This window comes from Podarcis cretensis, assembly GCF_951804945.1.
Source record: "Podarcis cretensis genome assembly, chromosome: 5".
NCBI lineage: Eukaryota > Metazoa > Chordata > Lepidosauria > Squamata > Lacertidae > Podarcis > Podarcis cretensis.
The window spans coordinates 7,782,301-7,803,273 of NC_137174.1; the positions used below are offsets into that span (position 1 = coordinate 7,782,301).

The window sequence follows — 20,973 nt, forward strand, 5'->3', positions numbered from 1 at the left end:
GGGGTTTTTTTAAAGGAAAATTAAAGAAGATTTTGATGAGCTTGAGAACCAAGCAAAAGCCACTTTGCCAAATGTTAGCTACAACAGCAGGAGACAAATAGTGAGGGAACAGCAAAGAAATGACAGAAGTGCATCTGATGTCTTAGAAGTACTTTCTTCCAGAGATAAGTTTGGGATAAAATCCTTTATTCCTACATTAATGCATTTGAAGCCAATTTAAAAAGAAGTAGTACTGTGTACAGTGATGTTGCACAATTGTTTTCCATTCTTCTAAGCAAGAAATTCAGCAAGGTGTGAACTGTTGATGGAAGCAGACCCAGAAGATATTGACCTGAAACTTATTGATCAACTTTTGCACTTTCATCTGTACGTGAGACAAAGCCATAGGCTTACAGCAGAGCACTCTCTCTCTCATACAGACCTTTATCAAATAGTATACAAGGTAAAAATTCAGATGGCCTTTCCTAACGTGAAAGCAATCCTGCGGTTATTTCTTAGATTTATGGTCACTAACTGCTTGGGAGAGAGGAGTTTTTCAAGACTCAAAAGAATTAAAAATGAATTAAGGGCCGCAATGTGTCAAGAGAGGTTGTTCGCACTGAGCATTCTGTACACTGAAAGTGACAAACTGAGACAAACAAATTTTGACGAAGATTTCTGATGTCCTTTAGAGGAGAAATTGTGAATTGCAGAATTTTAAATACCCGTCATCATCCTTGGCTTCACTCAATTTTGTTTAAAACACTTTTCCATTTTCTTCTAGTCGTATGGGTGGGGGGTGGGGAGGGACCTCACAAGTGGAGTAGCCACTAGGGCCACTCTTCATCTAAATCCCGCCCTGGTTCCACATACATCCCTACAGCAACCAACACAAGCAAAGTCTGGTTGTCCATCAGGTTGCTCCATCTGGTACGCAGGCTGAGACCCTATCTGCCCGCGGACTGCCTCGCCAGATTGGTGCATGCTCTGGTTAACTCCCGCTTGGACTACTGCAATGCGCTCTACGTGGGGCTACCTTTGAAGGTGACCTGGAAACTACAATTAATCCAAAACGCGGCAGCCAGACTGGTGACTGGGAGCGGCTGCCGAGACCATATAACACCGGTCTTGAAAGACCTACATTGGCTCCCAGTACGTTTCCGAGCACAATTCAAAGTGTTGGTGCTGACCTTTAAAGCCCTAAATGGCCTCAGTCCAGTATATCTGAAGGAGCGTCTCCACCCCCATCGTTCTACCCGGACACTGAGGTCCAGCACCGAGGGCCTTCTTGCAGTTCCCTCGCTGCGAGAAGTGAGCTTACAGGGAACTAGGCAGAGGGTCTTCTCGGTAGTGGTGCCCTCCCTGTGGAACCAGATGTCAAAGAGAACAACAACTACCAGACTTTTAGAAGACATCTGGAGGCAGCCCTCTTTAGGGAAGCTTTTAATGTTTAATAAACTATTGTATTTTAACATTGTGTTAGAAGCGGCCCAGAGTGGTTGGGGAAGCCCAGCCAGATGGGCGGGGTATAAATAATAAAATTATTATTATTATTATTATTATTATTATTATTATTATTATTATTATTATCCCTGCTCAGAAAACAACCACCCCATTTTGCTGGCTGTTGGTTTCCAGCACCATTTATCACCAGTTCTCAAAGGGTAAAAATTCAACTTGGAGCAGCAGTGCTGCTGCTCTGCCTAAGCCGATACCCTCACTTGATTAGTCATGTCAGAAATGAAGGCATGCATCTTCGGGGTCAGGCCTTAGTGGCCCTTGCTGCAAATAGCAGGTGTGGAGGAGCACTGAGGATTGCAATCAGTACTGTAAGGGGTGTTAACCCTTTCACTTGCGCCTAAGCCCTAATCCATATCAGGCTCACTGCAGCTGCCTTTATTTTTGCTTCTCCCCCCCCCCCCCCGCCATCTGATTTGGCTCAAAGCTTCTGAAATCCACGTACCATCTTGAAAGCATGAAACATTATTCCACACTAAAAAGAAAACAATGCATGAGTTATTTGAACCAAGTATCGAAACAATATTTAAACCAGACAAAGTCAATACATCCCAGCATAAACAAACAGTAGACGAGGTAATGAATGCAATTGACAGATAGGACAATATGATGTGTTGCAGCAATGATACACAACAGCTTACGCAAAGTAAGCTCACATGGTAGCTAAAAGGCCGAAAATACAAATTTCCCAGTGAAGTTCAATCTAAGAATATTGTGGGTGAGATCTTCAGGTTACGTTTTATTTCATTGCTTCACCAAAACCAACTTCAAAATGAGGAATGTTTCATGGCTGGAAGCTGAAAGTAAACCAAAACTGTTTCTTAAAAAAAAAATAGGGCTTGTTCATACCAGAACAAAATGTGCATTTGCATCTGCTCTGCCTGCTCCCCATTAATATAGGGGTGTCCACATGACATTTTGCCCATCCCAGTGTTGCCCTGGAATTCCCCCCTCCACACCCTTTTAAGTGCAGGTGTTGTTATCCTGGTTGGCTGGTTTGGACTTTCTAAGGATTGAAATGGCCTGCAAGAAGATCAAACCTATCCATTCTTAAGGAAATCAGCCCTGAGTGCTCACTGGAAGGACAGATCCTGAAGCTGAGGCTCCAAGACTTTGGCCACCTGATGAGAAGAGAAGACTCCCTGGAAAAGACCCTGATGTTGGGAAAGATGGAGGGCACAAGGAGAAGGGGACGACAGAGGACAAGATGGTGGGACAGTGTTGTTGAAGCTACCAGCATGAGTTTGACCAAACTGCGGGAGGCAGTGGAAGACAGAAGTGCCTGGTGTCCTCTGGTCCATGGGGTCACGAAGAGTCAGACACGACTAAACAACAACAAGGATTGAAAAAGTCTGCATTTAAATAAGGGAAGGGACCAGGTCAACACCCAGGTGGGGGGGGGGGTCATGGAGATGCTTCCTGCACTCATGAGGAGACAGGCTGGTGTGAATCCAAAGCGGACAAGCCCACCATCTGACACTAATCATCCAAAGTAACAGAACCAGCAGAAATTCCCCCAAAGAGGTTTCTTATTCATAAAATTAGAAAATGCTACTAGCATAAAAGAATCACACAAAGCTGACTTTACAGGACAAGATGTGCGCAGAGGCAGAATGACTTGACTGTCCAGCATTTTCCAAGCAAGCGCCTCTAGCCTAGCTAGTAAACCATGCATGTGGGGAACTACAACTCCCATCATCCCTGGTCACTGGCCATGCTTGCTGGTGTTGGTGGGAGTTGTAGTTTGGCAACATCTGGAGGGCAACGAGTTACCCACATCTGCATTACTTCATCATCTGTTTCCCAAAAACACTTGGACTGGAAGAGCCCTGACAAAACCACTCAAGTTGGAAGTGAGGTCAGTTCCGCCCCTCTCTTGACTCTAGCATTTTCTTCATATGGCAAGTCTGAGGAGGAAATATTTCCAATTCTTTCAGACACGCTTCACACTCTGAATCTCTGAGTGGGCCCAAATCATGTCGAAGGCCCCTGATTCAATGGAGGGAAACATGGAGGGAGCCTTCTTTGAATGGGTGGCCATTCGTTGAGATTCCTGCTTTGCAGCAGTGGCCCTACAGCTCTACAATTCTATGATTCTCTACAACTCATGATTCTATGATTGAGACAAGCCCAGAATATTCCCACCAGTACCACACAATTCTGTGTGACAGAATATTTTAGCTTGCCTTCGATTTATGATGGTTAAGCCTTTCCTCCTTCCAGAGGGGAGGAGTTGTGAGCGGGGGCCATTTCCCGCATCAGCAGGGGGCATTCCGGCCCCTGCGTCTGCTGTCCCGGCTGCCACGTCGTGCCCCTCAGCGGCGTAGCGTGGGTTGTCAGCACCCGGGGCAAGGCAAGTAATTTGCGCCCCCTAACCCGGGGCAAGGCAAGTGATTTGCGCCCCCTAACCCGGGGCAAGGCAAGTAATTTGCGCCCCTAACCCCTAACCTGCTGCCGCTGCCAGCTTCTTCTTGCTGCTGCCTGGGCTGGTCGGGTGTGGTTCTCTCCCGCGCTCAGCGCTGCGCTGGGCGGCCGCTGCACTGTCCCTCCCCCAGCTAGTCCCTCCCTCGCTCTCTCTCCGCTCCGCACCACAACGCACGCCTGGCACCCTCCCCCTCCACAGTGGGCGGCGACCCGGCAGCTCGGATCGGATTCGCACAGCCAGCACTGCAGTGAGAGAGAGTGAGTGAGCCAGGTAGGGGCAGAGAGCTGCGAGTGCGAGCGCGCCCCCCCCCAAATGTTGCACCCAGTGCGGCTGCCCCCCCTGCACCCCCCACGCTACGCCACTGGTGCCCCTGGCCACCAACCAATCACCCTCCCTTTAGTTCATTTCTATGTTTTTGACCTTGCTATGGACCTGTGGTTGGTTGCCTTGGTTGTCCAAGGGGCCTGGTAAGAATTTTTATCCAACTGGCAAATTGGCAGCAGCCACTTCGTTTTTCGCTTACCTCGTAGAAAAACATCACAACTTTTGGGGTATTGGGGGTTAGGCACTGGAATATGTTTGTGTACTGGAGGGCAGAGTGTGGCCATTGCCTACCCCGCCCCATTTTGGGTATTTTGGTTATTCCGTTAAAGGAATCCGGCGGTCATGGATCCTGTCCAACACCCTTGCTAGTGGCTAGGGCCATGGCATGGCCCGGTGACATCAGGGGGAGCTTCCAGTTGTATTTGCATCAACAAGCTCCTCCTACTGGTGGTTAACCCTTGATAGACTCACCCCTCCCCAAGGGGGTGGAGTCACGCTCTGTTGTTTTATCCAGTGCCTAAGCCAATACCTCTCACATGCTGTAATCAATAAAGTTGTGGCCTTTTTTAGTCCATTAACCTAATATACTGTGTCCTTTCTTATCCTCAAGCAAGTGGCGGGCCCTCGACTCACAACGTATGTTTTGCTTTGTTTTGAACTAGCTTTTCCTTGCCACTACTGTAGCAAATAAACTAGAGTGGGGAGGGAAGCAGTACTGATCTGAATCTTGGATTGCCATGAATTTCTCAACATTTCGGGGGCTCATGAAGGAGCAGAAACCCAGCCAAAGGTGGGTAGGGAACAAGGATGTTTGAAAGTTCAGGAGAAACAGTACTTGCATACTATGATATAAGGCAGTTCAAGGCCTCTTCTATTTTCTTAACTGTAAAAGTGAGGCTGCAACACTCAGCTGATGCAACAAGCTACAACTACCCTCACCGGAAACTCCTAATAATTTCTCCACCTTCATTTCAAAGAAAGATCCAATGGGTAGCAGGACTTACCCAAATCTACCACCAGTACGACCAAATTATTACAGGACCGAACCCCATAGATCTCTCTCACACAAATCCCAATTCTTTTGGGATCAAGGAACTGTGGATTTTTACAGACCAAAGTTTGTATCCTTCCATTCTTATCTTGTGCCAGAAATTGTTCAGTGAATGAACCTATTTGATCAATTGCTTTTCTTCTCTGCGACTTTTTGCAAAATGTCTTGAACTGCGTTAAATGCAATATGTAAACTCTTGGAGAGATTGTGGCCTAGTGGTACCTAGTTTTTCCACAATACAATGATGCATGTCAAATTTCTAATTTAAGACAGTGGTTAAAATTGGAGGGTATGGAGGAATGTGAACATATTTGACCATATCTGTGTTTCAAGAATACAGTTATGGCATTTTGCTAGAGAGCCAAACTATCCATACCACAATCAGATTGATCTGTGCAGCCAATATTTCAAGTATGGGTTAGGTATGAAGCAAAATATGGATTATTGCCATTTACACCATGTGCACATTGTGGACAGATAACTCAAAGAGGAGGGCTCAACAATTTTCTGTTTTGTAAGACTACTTGGATTACAATGTGATAATTTCTTTTGAATCTGCAAATAATCTGTTCCTAAATTCTGTAAATATTATGAAGCATGCTGTGTTTGAAAATACTGATACAACTGAGGAATAAATGGATACATTCTTTCACTTGCAGATTTAAAAGAAATAATTACATTGTTGCCCAAATAATTGTTTAACACAGCATGCCACAGTTGCACTGATTTAAGAAATATGGTGCAGTAATAGAGGAGTTTGTTCATGTATTGAGAAGGAGGGGATTAATTGGGACTATATACAGGGCTTAATGAAATGCAACACAAAGGACCAGAGAATGATAAAAAGAGTGGGGGCAAGAGTTAGTATAATTATTTCAGGTGTAGTATGGAATTAAGGTATTAATTGCTGCTAAAGTAAAAACTTGTTAAAAATATGCATCAAATTATAACATTTTAATATTTCACATTATATAGATTAAAACAGGTAATCTGTCTCAGGATAACTGATGGAGTGGAGGAAAACCTCGTGCAGATTATATATGTATCTATATATAATGAGATCAAATGGCTTTGGTGGTAGATTATGCACACTAGATTAAATGAATAATGGGTACAGTATCTCATACAGGCTCATTTAGTGTAAAGAAACTGCCTAGAAGTACGGGTTGATTAAAAAAAAGATGTTGCATTTGTTCAGAAATTTATTGACAGTGGCAAAAATATCAACTGCCATACGTTGGGGGAAAACATGTTATCTGAATGATTTTATAGGCTCTGGGACACAGCTATAATGCACAAATTGCAGCTTCAATTTTATTGAGGCCTGCTTTATGCATGAAAATTTGTTAAGAAATGGTCAATATTCATTCAATTGCATCTTATAAAGAATACAATTGCTGTGGAGTAAGAAAATTGCAATCAGCAGCCTTAAGAAGAATATAGTTATAAGTAAGGATGAAAGAGTTCTGCCACTTTCAGTTCTCTCCATCTTTTATTTTTCCAATTTTCATTTCTGGCCCGCCCCCCCCCCCCCGCCCCCATTTCTGTAGCAACCTGTTATTGTTTTAATCCACATGAAAATTCTTTGGCATTTTAGTGTGAATTTCTCCTAATAAACGTATTTTTGCGTGCAGTTTTGACTAATGTACATTTTTTTGCAAGCAATTTCTAATTTACTGCATTTTTCTATGTTATTTTCTCTAATATATTCATTTTTATGCACATTTCCTCCTGAGGTGTTGTGGCGAATATTTAGCACTGATATTTAGCACTGGCTCTGTATTCAGAGTTTTTCCTATGGTGTTGTACTATAATGTAGGGTAGTCTGGCTCAGACTGGAAGGACATGAGAGACTGTCCTAAAGAATGCCTCGTTGGTTTTTTTAAAATAACCGATCTCATAAAGTGACTCATGGACCCTACAAATAAATCATGAAATCAACTGCTGAAAGTACAGTATTCAATATTCCTATCCTCCATGATGATGAATCCCTCTTTAATAAGAATGTAAGATCCCTGCTGAATCACACCAAGTGTCCATCTAGTTCATCATTATTTCTCGGAGGAGCCAGCTAGATGAACCTGAGAAGCTCAAACACAGGTCTAAACACAGATCCCTGCGGAACGCCCTCCCGTCAGATGTCAAGGAGATAAACAACTATACAACTTTTAGAAGACATCTGACATTGGAAAGTTTTTAATGTCTGATGTTTTATTATATTTTTCTATGTGTTGGAAGCCGCCCAGAGTGGCTGGGGTAACCCTGCCAGATGGGTGGCGTATTATTATTATTATTATTATTATTGAGGCTAGCTCTTATGATTGTCTTCAATGCCTGGTATTCAGAGGTAGCCTCTGAACATATGGACCAAAGAAGAAGCCTTCTGGGTAGGGCTGAAGTTCCATTCATTCAGGTATGCTGTTTCACATTCTGGCCAACCAGTTGCTTCCGGAAAGCCCACAAAACAGGCTACGTCTGCTCTTGCCCTCAAGGAACTGGTATATGGTGGCCGGCATATCGCCAGAGAACATGGTGTTCCACTTAGCAATCATGGTTTAATAGCCACAGACAGACCTCTCCTCCATGAAGCTGATTAAACCTTTTTCTAATGGCCCATCCTGACATTTTGTGGTATTTTTTTATCTATTTGCACTGCAGTAAAACATTGGAGTTCATTGAAGCCTGCAATAAAGATATGTTCCTCAAAGAAACTGCAGTCTAAGCAAAAGGTGGCAGACCATAGTTAAATATACAACAATGATGATGTCACAAAGTGACTGTGAGGGCATGAGAGAGACAACAACACAAAACTGATGACCAAGTTCATTGGTCTAAAGTACTTACTTTGGAATCATTCCAAACTTTAACAGAAATACTCGGGAGTAAAATGAACACAACATATAACCCCAGCATTGGGCCCTTAATTAGGGGCAATGACGGAAAAATGATTTTAAGAAAGAGACCATAAGAGACCACGGTGGGTAATAATTGCTATGTTGTTCTCTCAAATAAGGGACAATTATTGTTAGAGACCAGGCAGGTGAAGATGAACTAATTACACATAAGATTTCATTTATTATGGATAGGCCATAAAGACTATAAAATAGAATTTGAAATGGTTCTTATTTTACGCAGAGGAGAAATAGATAGCACTGTGACGCAAAGAACATAGATCATGGTTCAGACTTCATAAATGTTTGGTTTGGTTCTTAAGGAAAGTGTGTTCCTAGCCATGGTTGACCATTGATACTACTCCTCATGGGGACGCGGGTGGCGCTGTGGTCTAAACCACAGAGTCTAGGGCTTGCCATTCAGAAGGTTGGTGGTTCAAATCCCCGCGATGGGGTGAGCTCCCGTTGCTCAGTCCCAGCTTCTGCCCCAAAGCACATCAAAGTGCAAGTAGATAAATAGGTACCACTCCAGTGGGAAGGTAAACAGCATTTCCATGCGCTGCTCTGGTTCGCCAGAAGCGGCTTAGTCATGCCAGCCACATGACCCGGAAGCTGTCTGAGGACAAACACCGGCTCCCTCGGCCTATAGAGCGAGATGAGCGCCGCAACCCCAGAGTCATCTGCGACTGGACCTAATGGTCAGGGGTACCTTTACCTCATGGGTTACCAAAAAAATTAAATATAGCAGTTATTCAAACTATTATACACATTACTATAACCAAATATAAGATTGTCCCCTGATATCACAGGTAGGATCCAAAATTATTTGGAACAATATCGACTGAACGTTCCATATTAGCAGGTTAGGAATCTTCCAGACTTCAAGGAATGGTTCCAATGCATCTCCAAAAGCTTTAAAAAGTTTCAAATTTAAATGCCATATGGCCCAAAAGGTATTGTCTGATCCATTCTGTACCCTGCTCATCTCCCTAGTGGAACACAAAGAAATTACTTCAGTGTTTACTCTTAATATTGCCCATCTTTATCATTTAAATTCTAAGGAGCAAGGTGGAGGAGGAACACCAGGTCATCTGTGTCCGATCATATTACCTTATTTTGATTCAGCAATCATAGAGATTAAGATGTTACACTCGCACAGGAGCAAAGGACCAGTGCTTTTGTTTGATGACTGCAGATCTATCACAACCCAATGTTCTCAACCCCATCCATCACCTCCTGCAGCAGCACAGCCAAGTGCCAATCACTAGCACACACAAAAGCTCTTTTGAAAGAATATAGATCAAGTAAGGGGGGAAAGCCCATTTCACTTTTACTACAGGCCTGTAGTCAAAGATTTGGTATCAATATGCTGGTTGAAATCTCTGCAGGTCTTCACCACTGTACAGTTTTCTTCTCTGAACATGGTCTCCTTTCCCTCCCAGACTCCTCTCTCGCATTTTCCTCTTCCTAACATTTCCATGGTCTAATATCCCACCAATCTTGTTTTCTAAACCCCTTTTCTTGCCATCCATGTACTCCCAAAATCTCCCCAAGGGAAGGAACAGGAGAAAAACAGGACTCCAATAAACCAGTCACAGTATATCTGAATAAGATCCTTAAAAATTATCTTTAATAGATGCCAAGTATGAACAGATGATAAAAGTGACAGAAGCAAGTAAAATTGCATAGATGAAAACTATGCATTTTATATGTTTTAAATATAAACTCATAACATTTGCTGTCTCAAAAGTTGACAAACCAAACCATTTCAGCTATGGTTAAGTCAAATCAGCAGTAATATGACAATGAGGTACATACTTGACTCAAAGTGTAAGCAATTTGTAAATTACGGAAATCAATAGACCCATGTCAGCTTCCATGGTTTGTTGCCCTGATGGTGCACTTTTCTGCAAAGAACCAATCTGTGACCTTGTTCAACAGTAATACTGCATCGTTAAAATGAGAGGTATGTCAAAGAATCCATATACATTCCTACCCACAGCTGTTATTTACATAGTTTCAAACCAATGTGCTGGGGGGGAAGTGTGTTTAAGAAATGTCTTGGAAAACCAAAGTTAAGTTCTAATGTATTCTTCTTTGCTAAATTTAGTCACAAAAATATCCTCTTTTTTTTTTACTTTTGTACAAAAGTAAAATATACATTTGATTCCAGTCACATTTATAGAAATGCTACTGAAGCAACAATTTAATCAAATATAAATATACTCCCAAAGAATTCAGTTGTGTTCAAATGACAGCTGGACAGGGAAGACTTTAAAAAGTATAAATCATATATAGTACGACTAGAGGAGTGGAACAACTGATCAACATAGATATGAACAAGGATTTGTTTTCCCAACAAAATCGGAGTAAAAATCTCAAATTCATTACAATTCTTTGAAAAAAGGCAAGGCATGCTATTTCCTGATCATATGCACGTTTGTGGCCTAACTTATTCAGCACCCACAGAAAGAAAATGGGGGGGGGGTTACAGATATTTTTAAATCTGTCAATTAAAATAAAGACAGTGGTTAATTCTGATTTATATCTAGAAGTATTTCAGAATATAAAAAAAATTATGTCACCTAACTGTCTTTTAAAAAGAACTGTCCTGAAATTAAAATTTAATTTAAAAAGACCAACTATAGAATCGTCAGTTCTAACTGCATATGGAACCAAATGGTCCCTAACAAGGGAAGTGAAATTTAACTTTTAATATGATTTTACTTTTCTGGATTATGTCTGACAATACTACAGAAATTACACATAGGAGAAAGTGTTGTGTGTTCAGCTTATACCCTTTTAAAGTTTTTTTTTTAAAAAAAATAATAATATTGAAACCATAAAGAATATTCAGCCTTCTGGGCAAAATATTTTTTGTTAACTGACAAATTTCTTAACTCATGTAACAAAGTTTGTGACGTGTTGCAGGGCTTGCATTTTCTATCATATGAACTGTGGTTTGGCAAGATGTACTAAACGGTCCCTCAATTTTATTTTTAAATCGTACATTATGCCTCATCTTTCACATGTGCTGTAGTTTTAGTACCCCACAAAACACCCCAAAATCCTGCACTAATAAGTGAATGCATGTCTACAAAAAACTTAAGGGGAGAGGATAGAAGACATTGCTCCACTTGTCTTTCTCAGTGCGCTTCCCCAATAAGGACTGTAATGCTCAGCTCCAAATACTCCGTTTTGTAATTATTTACATGCCAGCTGAGAGCTTTATTTGTATGGTGGACTTGAACAGATAGGTCAGGACTCAAAAAAAAAAAACCTGAATAGGTATAGAAACCGCTATTAAATGTTTAGGGGACAGGACTCTGCTAGACTAATTAATTTGTTCAGGCCCCAACACCAGATATTTAGTATGAACAGAGGGCTGGCCTACCCAAACAGCAGGTGACATGGCAAAGCATTTATTTTCTGGACAGTTCCACGTAAGACTAGAGACAGGAGGAATCACATTATTATGTTTTGTAAAAAACAAAACAAAAAAACACAACTCCCTGCACATAGAAAACTAATTGTCGCCAAGGTGATAAACCTTGGCTTGGCTTCCAACTGTAGACAAGAGCTTGCATGATTCAGTGCTCCACCATGAAAAAGTAAATTCTTGGAACAAGGAAAACTAACATGTTAAGAAGGTTGTATTAGAAACTTTCTTCCCAATAGACTCATTTTCCATGTGCAGGGAAGGTTTGGGTCATTCAGCCATATGCAGACTCATTTGCAGCCTAAAAATGTACAGCAAGGTCCAGATATGAGAGAAATGGTTTGCAGCCATGTCTTGTCCCTGATAGATTGTGTAATGACATTGGGGGGGAGGGGAGGTTTCCAACATACTCCCTGCCCACACACAACTGTGACCTGTGGTCTGAAGTGGTATACATAGGCTCTGAGTGAGTTTACCTTTCCCCCTGCCCTTAGCACAGATCAGGCCAAGCAGTCATCAAAATAAATGGGTCTTTTAATGGAAATAATCGACAATATTCAATGTGAGTTGAACTCCACTTGGAACGAATAACACACATCCTCTTATTTCCATGTCACCTTTTAAAAGTATGTCAGTAATGGTCTCCATAATAACATGTGATAAGAAAATATACTGATTTCACAGGAGCTAAGGAGATAAGGACTCCCATTTCAATTAAAATTTGCTTTGGGGATTTTTATTTTGTTTTATAATAACAGTGATAGAATGTGGCCTTATGTACCTTTATCTCCAATCTTTCTATATGGCATTACACAGTTAGTTCTATTTCTATACGTGTTTTGGATCAGTATTTGGGGGGGAGTCACTAACTTCCCTGTCCTTGGAAGAGAGACTGCATTGTATCCCTGCAGTGTGTTCCTATTCAGTGATCTCCCGCTTATGTCGCCCAGTTGATTTTAGTTGCTTCCATGTCCAAAAAAGAGCCATTCCAAGCCTTTTTGGTATCTAAAGCAGAACATCCAAGCAGCCTCCCCCGCCCCCACAACGGGCACTAGCCTAGCGCTGGCCAGTTATCCTGCGCAGGCCACCCTGAAATGAATGGGAACAGCACAAGAGCACTGCAATGACCTTCCACATCTCTGTTCACTTCCATGAACTTTGTGTTGAAGAGCTTCCTGGTGAATCGTACTTCAGGAGTCAGCCCCTTCCTCTGCTCTTACTTAAAGGCCACCTCTGTACCAAGGTCAAGATTAAGGTAAGACCAATGTTAAGGAAACGCCCGCCAACTACCGTAATTCTAGGCCTTTGGAAACTTTGCCCTTGCCCTTCCTTGAATTAAACCTGCTAAGCCTACAGCCTGATTCGCACCCTTGCTGAATCAGCAAATAAATACTGAACAGCCAAGGACTGTGTCAGCACAACATCGCAAACCATGAGTCCACACCAATGGATGAAGAGACATTGCTACAGCACTGCAGTAACCAAATGCCAGCAAATCCATGAGGTTTCTTGCCTCTAGTTTGATTCGCCGTGTCCATTTTCAGATCACTCCTACTGGGGGCAAGCTACAGCCACTCACTTTTGAGAAACCATCAGTCACCAAAACAAAATATGGCAGAAAAGGAAATTAAAAACAAAAAGGTGTATTAAGAATCAGGCAGTAGTTTAGTGCACCTTCAGACCTACAAACACATTTCAGCACGTATTAGTGCAAAGGACTGAGTCTGATTTTAAGGGGAGGAGAAACCTTGCTGGAAGAAATGCATGCCTATGCTACATGAAGTTATTCCCTGCACTCCATATTTGCCTAGTCCCTTTGTTATAAATGAGTAAGCGACAATCATATTCCCCAAGCCACCCCACAAGCCCTAAAGATCACCTATCCCTGCCAAAAGCAAAAGGGGGAAGCCATAAACCAAACCGCTGCGTGGCATGCATACTTTCTCTTAAACATGCAGAATAAGGATCAGTCCAGCAGATAAACTAAGGTGAGGATAACCCAGCCAGTCAACACAGAAACTCACCAAGCTGCCCAACTGAGGCCTCATCCTCTCTCAGGTAGCACTTCCTGATCAAAGACCCCATACGGCACTGAGCTGATTATTGCTGAGATAACTACACACAAGGTTCAAAGTCAGTTTAACAGGCAAATACCTTCCCTAAATTTAGGAGTTTGGAGGAATCAAGGTAGACCACCAAATCTAGCACTCTAGCAGGGGAAACTGTGACTAAATTGGGGAGAAACTAGATACTGAGAATGGAAAATAATGTAGAGTTTCCTATCAACTACAATTTTTTTTCCTGAATATGCTGCAGTCAAGTATTTAAGAGGTCCTTCTGTTCTTCCTACCATTTTGAACCAAACAAGTCACAAAGTTGCATCTTTCTGTCTACCTGACATATCAGGTTTGGGCAAAGCTGCAGAATTAATGCTCCTTTTCCAATGTAAATGCTATATATCCGTAGCTGCTGAGAAATAGAATACTGAGAATGGAATGGAGGCCTGGGATCTATGTAATGGAAAAGAGGGTTCAGTGTATAAGGCCACATGCTAGGCGTGGAAGAAAGAGCCTCAACTTTGACTTTTAGAAGTAAAAAAAAAAAAAAAAAGATTAGTGCCTATATCAGTAAAAAAAAAAATGGACTTATTGATTTCTATGGACTATAGCTTCAAGACTTGCATAATTGCAGAAAATGCCTTCTCAGAAAATGCTGCAACCTTCAACCAACACAACAGTAGGAGAGTTGTTACAATGGATGGGAAAGCTTCAGGCGAATCAAATTTTAAAATCCAAGATAATTTGGGTGGAAAGGATGAGAGCTCCGTGGGAAAAGCAGAAGCCTCTAAGAGGAGCAAGTGTACAGATTCGACGTGCCTCCATCCAACCTGCTCCTTGCATAGCTAAGGCGACCGCAAAGGATGGCCCTTTCTTCCTCTAGTGTAGAATGCCAGGCTGCCAAAGTCCAAACCAGGGGAAGAATGGGCCAATACAAAAAAACAAACAAAACAAACACAGAGTGCAGCGAAGTCTCTATAAACAAACTGGGGGAAGACTGGGTCTTGCGGGAGTAGCATTTGTCAAAGGCAAATGTTAGGTTGCAATGTCACTCAGCTGCAGGGTGCAGAGTACAGGAGGAAATTAGGTCTGCAAGAGTGCTGGTAGTCTGTGCCCTCTTCTTCTGCCTCTCTGCTTTACACATTGTCCCTCTCCCTGGCTTTTTCTGCTGTGCCTGCATTTGGCATGGTTGAATCCTGCTATTGTCCCAATTGACTCATCCATGCCTACTCAGGTTCAGCTCTTTTCATAGAGGCACTTTCACCAGTCCAGTGGCTGTAAGGATAAAGGCACTAAGCAACTATCTAAAATCAATTGGTTGAGTCTCTTCAGCAAGTCCTAGGGGAATACAAAAGTCTCTAAGGTTCAAACAATGCCTGCGAAAATAACTGGGCTGCAATTTGGATGCATATAATCGATAAGTTTCATTTTACATTCTAAGAATGCACCAAAAGGCATGCTTCTGCACCTTTTTTCTGCTCTAGGAGATACAGAATATTTAGACATTGCTATATATAAACTGGACTTAATTTTCCATATAGCTTTCCCTTTAAGGGATGGGATATGTTACTTTCTATTAAGGCCTGGACAGAAGCCAACTCATTTCCCTGAGCAATGCAGGAAAACAACAAGTCTCTCTAGTATTCTCTTCCTGGCCTTCATCCTAACAAGCTTTTTTTTTTTGTATTTATTACTGAAACCATGCATTAATTAATGTTGAGTTACACCTTAGTCAAATAGGCCATAATGCTGAATATTTGAAACATGCTTTGATCTCCAAAAGTTATTGTTCCCATTTGACTAACATATGCACTTAAATACAGTACTTTTAAGTTACTAATCAGATACTTAACAAATAAAAAGGAGTGCACTTTGGTGAATGCAAAATGAAACAAAAAAAAGGGCCTATTATAAGAAGATCAATTCAAACAAAACCTTATCCCCTATCATCTGAGGTAATGTTCCAGGCATGCAGTTATAAAATAGATAGTATCAAAGTCAAACATGCTTATATTAAATTCTATTGTGCTATCTTGCAACAAAGGGGCTAAAAAGTTTTGCATCCATTTCTGAAGAAGGGAAAGAAGTATGTTGAAACCATCTGCACTTAAGAGACCTTAGCAGCATTGCAGATGTTCAGTCTTCCCCCCGACACACAGAATAATTCTTCGATTTTAATAGTGTATACAGCAAAAAACAAACAAAAAAAAAATCCTGGCATATTTTCATAAGGTGCTGTCTGTGAATCTGTAGATCAGAACTACAAAACTTTTCACAAAGGAAGGAAATGTATATGTCGGTCAGTCTAAAGAATGACAAATACTTACTGCACATTACTGCTGAATATTATTTTGATGCATTTTCTTGGATGCACTGTGCAGTTTTGTAGAAATGTTTCCTTGAATCCATGCATATTTTAAGTATTTTTTTTAGAGTCCCCTTGAGCTGATTTTTTAAAACGGTTGGAAACTTAAAAGTTATGGGGAAATGTCTAGGGCTAGAAGCATACAATTTCTATTTATAACTAGGCTAGTCCAAGGAGTTATAAGTAACCATTTCCACCACTTGGAAAATACCCTTTTAAAAGAAAACAAAAGGAAAAGTGAAATTCTTTCATGGATCCTGAAAGCTTATTGAATCGCTGAGCAAAAATTCGCAATGCAACAATGCATTTACGAGGTAAAGCATTCGAAGAGTAAAGCATCTACAAAGTGTGACTGCTGGTCACTTAAAGTCTTCAAGCTGCCAATGTTTCTCTTTTCTACATGTTTTTAAACATCAGTCAGCAGCTTGCTTTTATTAACACAGTTTTGGTTGGCTATGGTGTAGTTGCCAGTTCTGAGGTTAGCCTCTCTAAAATTGTCTATGCTATTATTCATATCCTCTTCAATTTCCATGTACTCAGATTTGCTGATTGTGGAGGAGCTACGGCGACTCAGATCACTGTCAGATGCTAAATTAGGAGAGCTAACTTTAAGTAACTGAGCCTGTTCTTCCCCTTCTGTTTCTCGGTGGTAGAAGTAGTTGAAGTTGGACACAATGACAGGTACAGGCAGGGCAATTGTCAGCACACCAGCAATGGCACACAAGGAGCCCACGATTTTGCCTCCAATTGTCACAGGGTACATGTCACCATATCCTACAGTGGTCATGGATACCACTGCCCACCAGAAAGCATCGGGGATGCTGTCGAAATAGGTGCCAGGTTCCTCAGCTTCAGCAAAATACACCGCACTGGAGAACAAAATCACCCCAATGAAGAGGAAAAAGATTAGTAACCCTAACTCCCTCATGCTCGCTTTGAGGGTTTGTCCCAAAATCTGGAGGCCCTTAGAATGTCTGGAGAGTTTGAAGATTCTAAAGACTCTTACCAGTCTGATGACTCTCAGGATAGCCAGAGAAGTGGCCTGCTCTCCCTTTTGAGGCCCCTCCTGCTCAGCCATCTCTGTACCCAGAGTGATGAAGTATGGGATGATGGCTACTATGTCAATGAAGTTCATGATGTTCTTGAAGAACTCGGCTTTGCTGGGACAGGCAAAAAAGCGCACCACCAATTCAAAAGAAAACCATATGATGCACAGAGTCTCCACCACGAAGAAGGGATCAGTAAAGATATTGGACTTGTAATAGACTGTCGAGTTGTCGCTGCGGTTTCGGGGTCCCATATACTCCCTGTCCTCTTTCAACGCTGGCAAAGTTTCCAGGCAAAAGATCACTATAGAGATGAGGATCACCATGACGGAGACTATAGCAATGATCCGAGCTGGCCCAGAGCTCTCGGGGTATTCAAAGAGCAGCCACACTTGCCGCTGGTACTCCTTCTCAGGCAGGGGCCTCTCTTCCTCTTTGATGAAACCTTCATCTTCTCGGAACTTCTCCATGGCCTCCTCTCCCAGTTCATAAAACTTAATCTCCTCCGAGAACATGTCTAGAGGCACGTTAACAGGCCTGCGAAGCCGCCCTCCAGACTGGTAGTAATAGAGGATGGCATCAAAGCTGGGCCGGTTCCGATCAAAGAAATATTCATTCCTCAGGGGGTCAAAGTATCGCATGCGTTTCTTGGGATTTCCCAGCAAAGTGTTGGGAAACTGAGCGAGGGTCTTCAGTTGCGTTTCAAATCTCAGGCCAGCAATGTTGATCACAACCCTCTCACAACATTCGTGGTCATCGTGGGCCCCAGGTCGATAACTGTCCTGGGGGTGACCTGGCAAAGCAGAAGTCTCGTCCATATTGTCCCCGGCCATCACCGTCATGGCAGCTACAGGGTGGGAACGACAGACTCACTAGAAGACGTGATGGAATGCGGAAGGAGAAGAGTTCTGGGATCAGAAGCCGCCAGAGCTGAAGGAGAGTGAAGAATTGAGGACTTCAGAGGAGACCGATACTGGGTATAGATGCAGAATCACAGCATGGAGAGGGGCTAAGGAGAGGTGAGGCCCTTGGTGTGGACAGCTCCCAGAGCAGGAAAACAGGATGGAGAATGGGGATTAGGGCTGGGAAGCTCAAGGGTAAGGGAAGAGAGGTAGGTTGAACGGCATCCAGGCTAGGCGGGGAAAGGACCTATAGGGCGCTGGTCATTGGGGAGGGTGGGAAGAAAAAAGGGAGAGAGGTTTTCCAGCTTCATCAAAGGACAAAGGGATGGCTGGGGTCTCTTAACACACATGCAACACAGCAGACTGGGGTCCCTTCGGAGCAGTTTCCTTCTGTCTTTTAATGCAGTCCTTTTGTTTTCCTCCAGGATGTGACCATGCTGCTGCTGCTGCTGCTGCTGCTGCTGTATTGCGGCTGCTGTCACACACTTCCCCTCAATAAAATAAATAAATAAGCACGGTGACTGGAAGGAGACTGCTTGAAATGCCGACTCAGCAATATCCGCGGACTTCTCACTTTGCTCTGGAATGGCCCCTTCCTCTTTGTTTTTATTTTATGTTTTTAAGGAATAAAGCTCACTTCGAGGCAACTGGTAGATACTGTAAAGGGACAAGAAGCAGATGCATAAAAACACCTCTCTCTCCCCTCCCCAAGACACAAATGCACAGCAATTCCAGCGCTGTCCAACATCATGCAACTCTTCCCAGGCTGCAGCCCAACCCTTAAAGCAGCAGTCCGGTAACGTAAATTAACATACTTCCATGCACACATGAATTTCGAATGGGTGCCCTTCACGAAGTCCTGTGTTCCTGCTCGTTGCAACTTCTCAATCCCTACTTAACAAGACTTCCTCCGCTTCGCAATTTTTGCCTTACAGCCCACATCCGCCTGAACGAGCAAAAAAACCAAAAAACAGAGGGGTTGGAATACCACGATCTTTCTTAAGAAGAACAGAATCCGGGGAGAAAAATCCTCTCCAAATATTTATTGGAGGAAAGAGCGCGCGGGAAAGAAAAGGCTTTGCAACTAGTAACTGTGCCACCGCACACACTTCTTTGAGCAGCGCCCCCCAACCCGAAGCCAACCCCGCGCTGCAAGGAGCAGGCAAATTGCCTCGGTGGAGCCTTCCTTACCTGGCGCGGGGAGGCCGGCGGGGGTCGTGGCAGCAGCAGCAGCAGCAGCAGCAGCAGCAGCGCAGGCGAGGAGCGAGCGAGCCCCGGCCGGAATGCGTCAAGGCGCTTCTTCGCCTTGCAGTTGCAGCAGCAGCAGTAGCATCCAAGGCGCAGCGGCGCACACTCGCCGCCGCCGCCGCCTCCTCCTCCTCCTGCTCCCTCTCGGGGAGAATCTACGGATCGCTTTACAGAGCCGCCTGCGAGATGGTGAAATATTCATACAGCGAAATATTCATTGGACTGCAGCGAGAGGAGGCTGGCAGTTCAGGAGGAGGCATGGGCAGGCAGCGCATCGAGGGGGTGGGCGAGGGGAGGAGGGGGAGGAGGAGGAAGAGGAGGAGGGACCGGGTGGTGGTGGTGCGGGGGGTCCCCTTCTTTTCTCCAAACCCAGCGGGATCCGGGAGCCTCGGCAGCCGGCTGCCTCTCCTCGCTCGCCCGTCCCGGACGCGGCTCAGGCGGACACTGGCCAAGGCGCATTGCTGCTCCTGCGCGCGGGTCCCCCCGGAGCACCGAGGGAGGGAGGGGCGGGGGCAGCCGCCGCCGCCGCCGCCGCAGGACACGCGGCACCTGGCAGGCCGGCAGGCGGCGGGGACGGCGCGCAACGGCGGCGGCCAAGGCGAGCCACCTCCGGGCGCACAGACCTGGGCGCAAGGCGAGCGGGCAGGCGGCCGGGGCGTTGCGAGAGCCGTCTGGCGCGGGGTGGGGGGGCTGGGTGGGGGGCGTCCTTTCCCCAGGCCACGCCAGCCGGCCGAGACCTTTGGCCGCGGGCTGGGGAGGCTCCTTCGCGCCGCCTCCCCTCCGCGACCTTCGCGCGGATTCGGCATTGCGCACCGGAGAGGTTCCCCCCCGCTCCCCGACGCAATGCAGGCAGCGCCGCCAGGCGCGTTGCGGCGCCGGACCCGAGGGCGCCCCCGCTCGAGGAGAAGCTGCCGCCGCCGCCCATCTGCCCTGCGAAGCCGGGGGGCGCCTCGCACGGCACCCCCGCGGAGCAAGCCCGTCGCAAGGACCGGGGGAGGGGCGGATGGCAAGGTCGGCGGCGGCCCCGGGTCGAGTTTGGGCGAAGGAGAGGTGCTTGGGTGAGTGGGGGGCCGCTTCTCCCCCACCCCCAAAGGGGTAAGCGCCTGTTGCCTCTGCGGACGTTTGCTGGAGACTTGCGGCGACCCCCCACCCCACCCCAATACCGCATTGCCCTGCTCCGGCGCATCTCCTGGAGCGGGCCCTGTGCCTAGGCGCGCAAGAGCCGCTCTCCGCCTTACATCCTCCCTTTTCTCGGGATTCAGAGACCCCCACCCCACCCTGCGGCACTTGGGCCGCCCCGTCGAGCGCCCCGTTAGCCGCGCTCGTTTGCAAGGCGCCCGTCTGTTTATGGGACTCTAGCTGGTCGCAGCATATAGGTTAGTGGGACATTCCCGCGTTCTCCGGCCCGAGAGCGACGGTGGGGGCGCCGTCAGGCCCGCGGCTGCTTCGGCTGCCTTCTAGCCGCTCCCTTGGCTAGTGGTTTCACGAGGGCAGGGAAACCTGCAGAGACTGCAGCAAATGCGCCTTCTCCCTCCCGCCGCAGCAGCAGCAGCAGCAGGCCCGGGCTGGCCAATGAAGAGGGATGCACCTGCAGAGCAGCTGAGCTGGTGCAATTCTCTGCGCCTCAACACCACCGCCGCCCCCCCCCCCCTCCCGCCTCCACTCCGGCAAGGAGCTGCTGCAATGGAAGAGCCGCACAGGAGCGCATGCACTCCCGCCTGCTGCGGG

The 20,973-nt window shown here is 45.1% G+C and overlaps 1 protein-coding gene across 1 annotated transcript; it reads right to left on the minus strand.

The window, feature by feature from the left end:
- Positions 1 to 9,796: 9,796 nt before the first annotated feature.
- On the minus strand, positions 9,797 to 19,739 carry LOC307216106 (potassium voltage-gated channel subfamily A member 1). Its single transcript, XM_079975962.1, has 2 exons — positions 19,189 to 19,739; positions 9,797 to 18,654 (listed from the first exon to the last, which is right to left on the minus strand). Exon 2 carries the CDS (start codon positions 17,935 to 17,937, stop codon positions 16,456 to 16,458), a length of 1,482 nt encoding a protein of 493 aa, XP_079832088.1. The 5' UTR covers positions 17,938 to 18,654; positions 19,189 to 19,739; the 3' UTR covers positions 9,797 to 16,455.
- Positions 19,740 to 20,973: the final 1,234 nt, after the last annotated feature.

What these genes read in the sequence shown, in the direction of transcription:
- LOC307216106 (XM_079975962.1), bottom strand. Translation starts at nt 17,937, where the DNA reads ATGACGGTGATGGCCGGGGACAATATGGACGAGACTTCTGCTTTGCCA.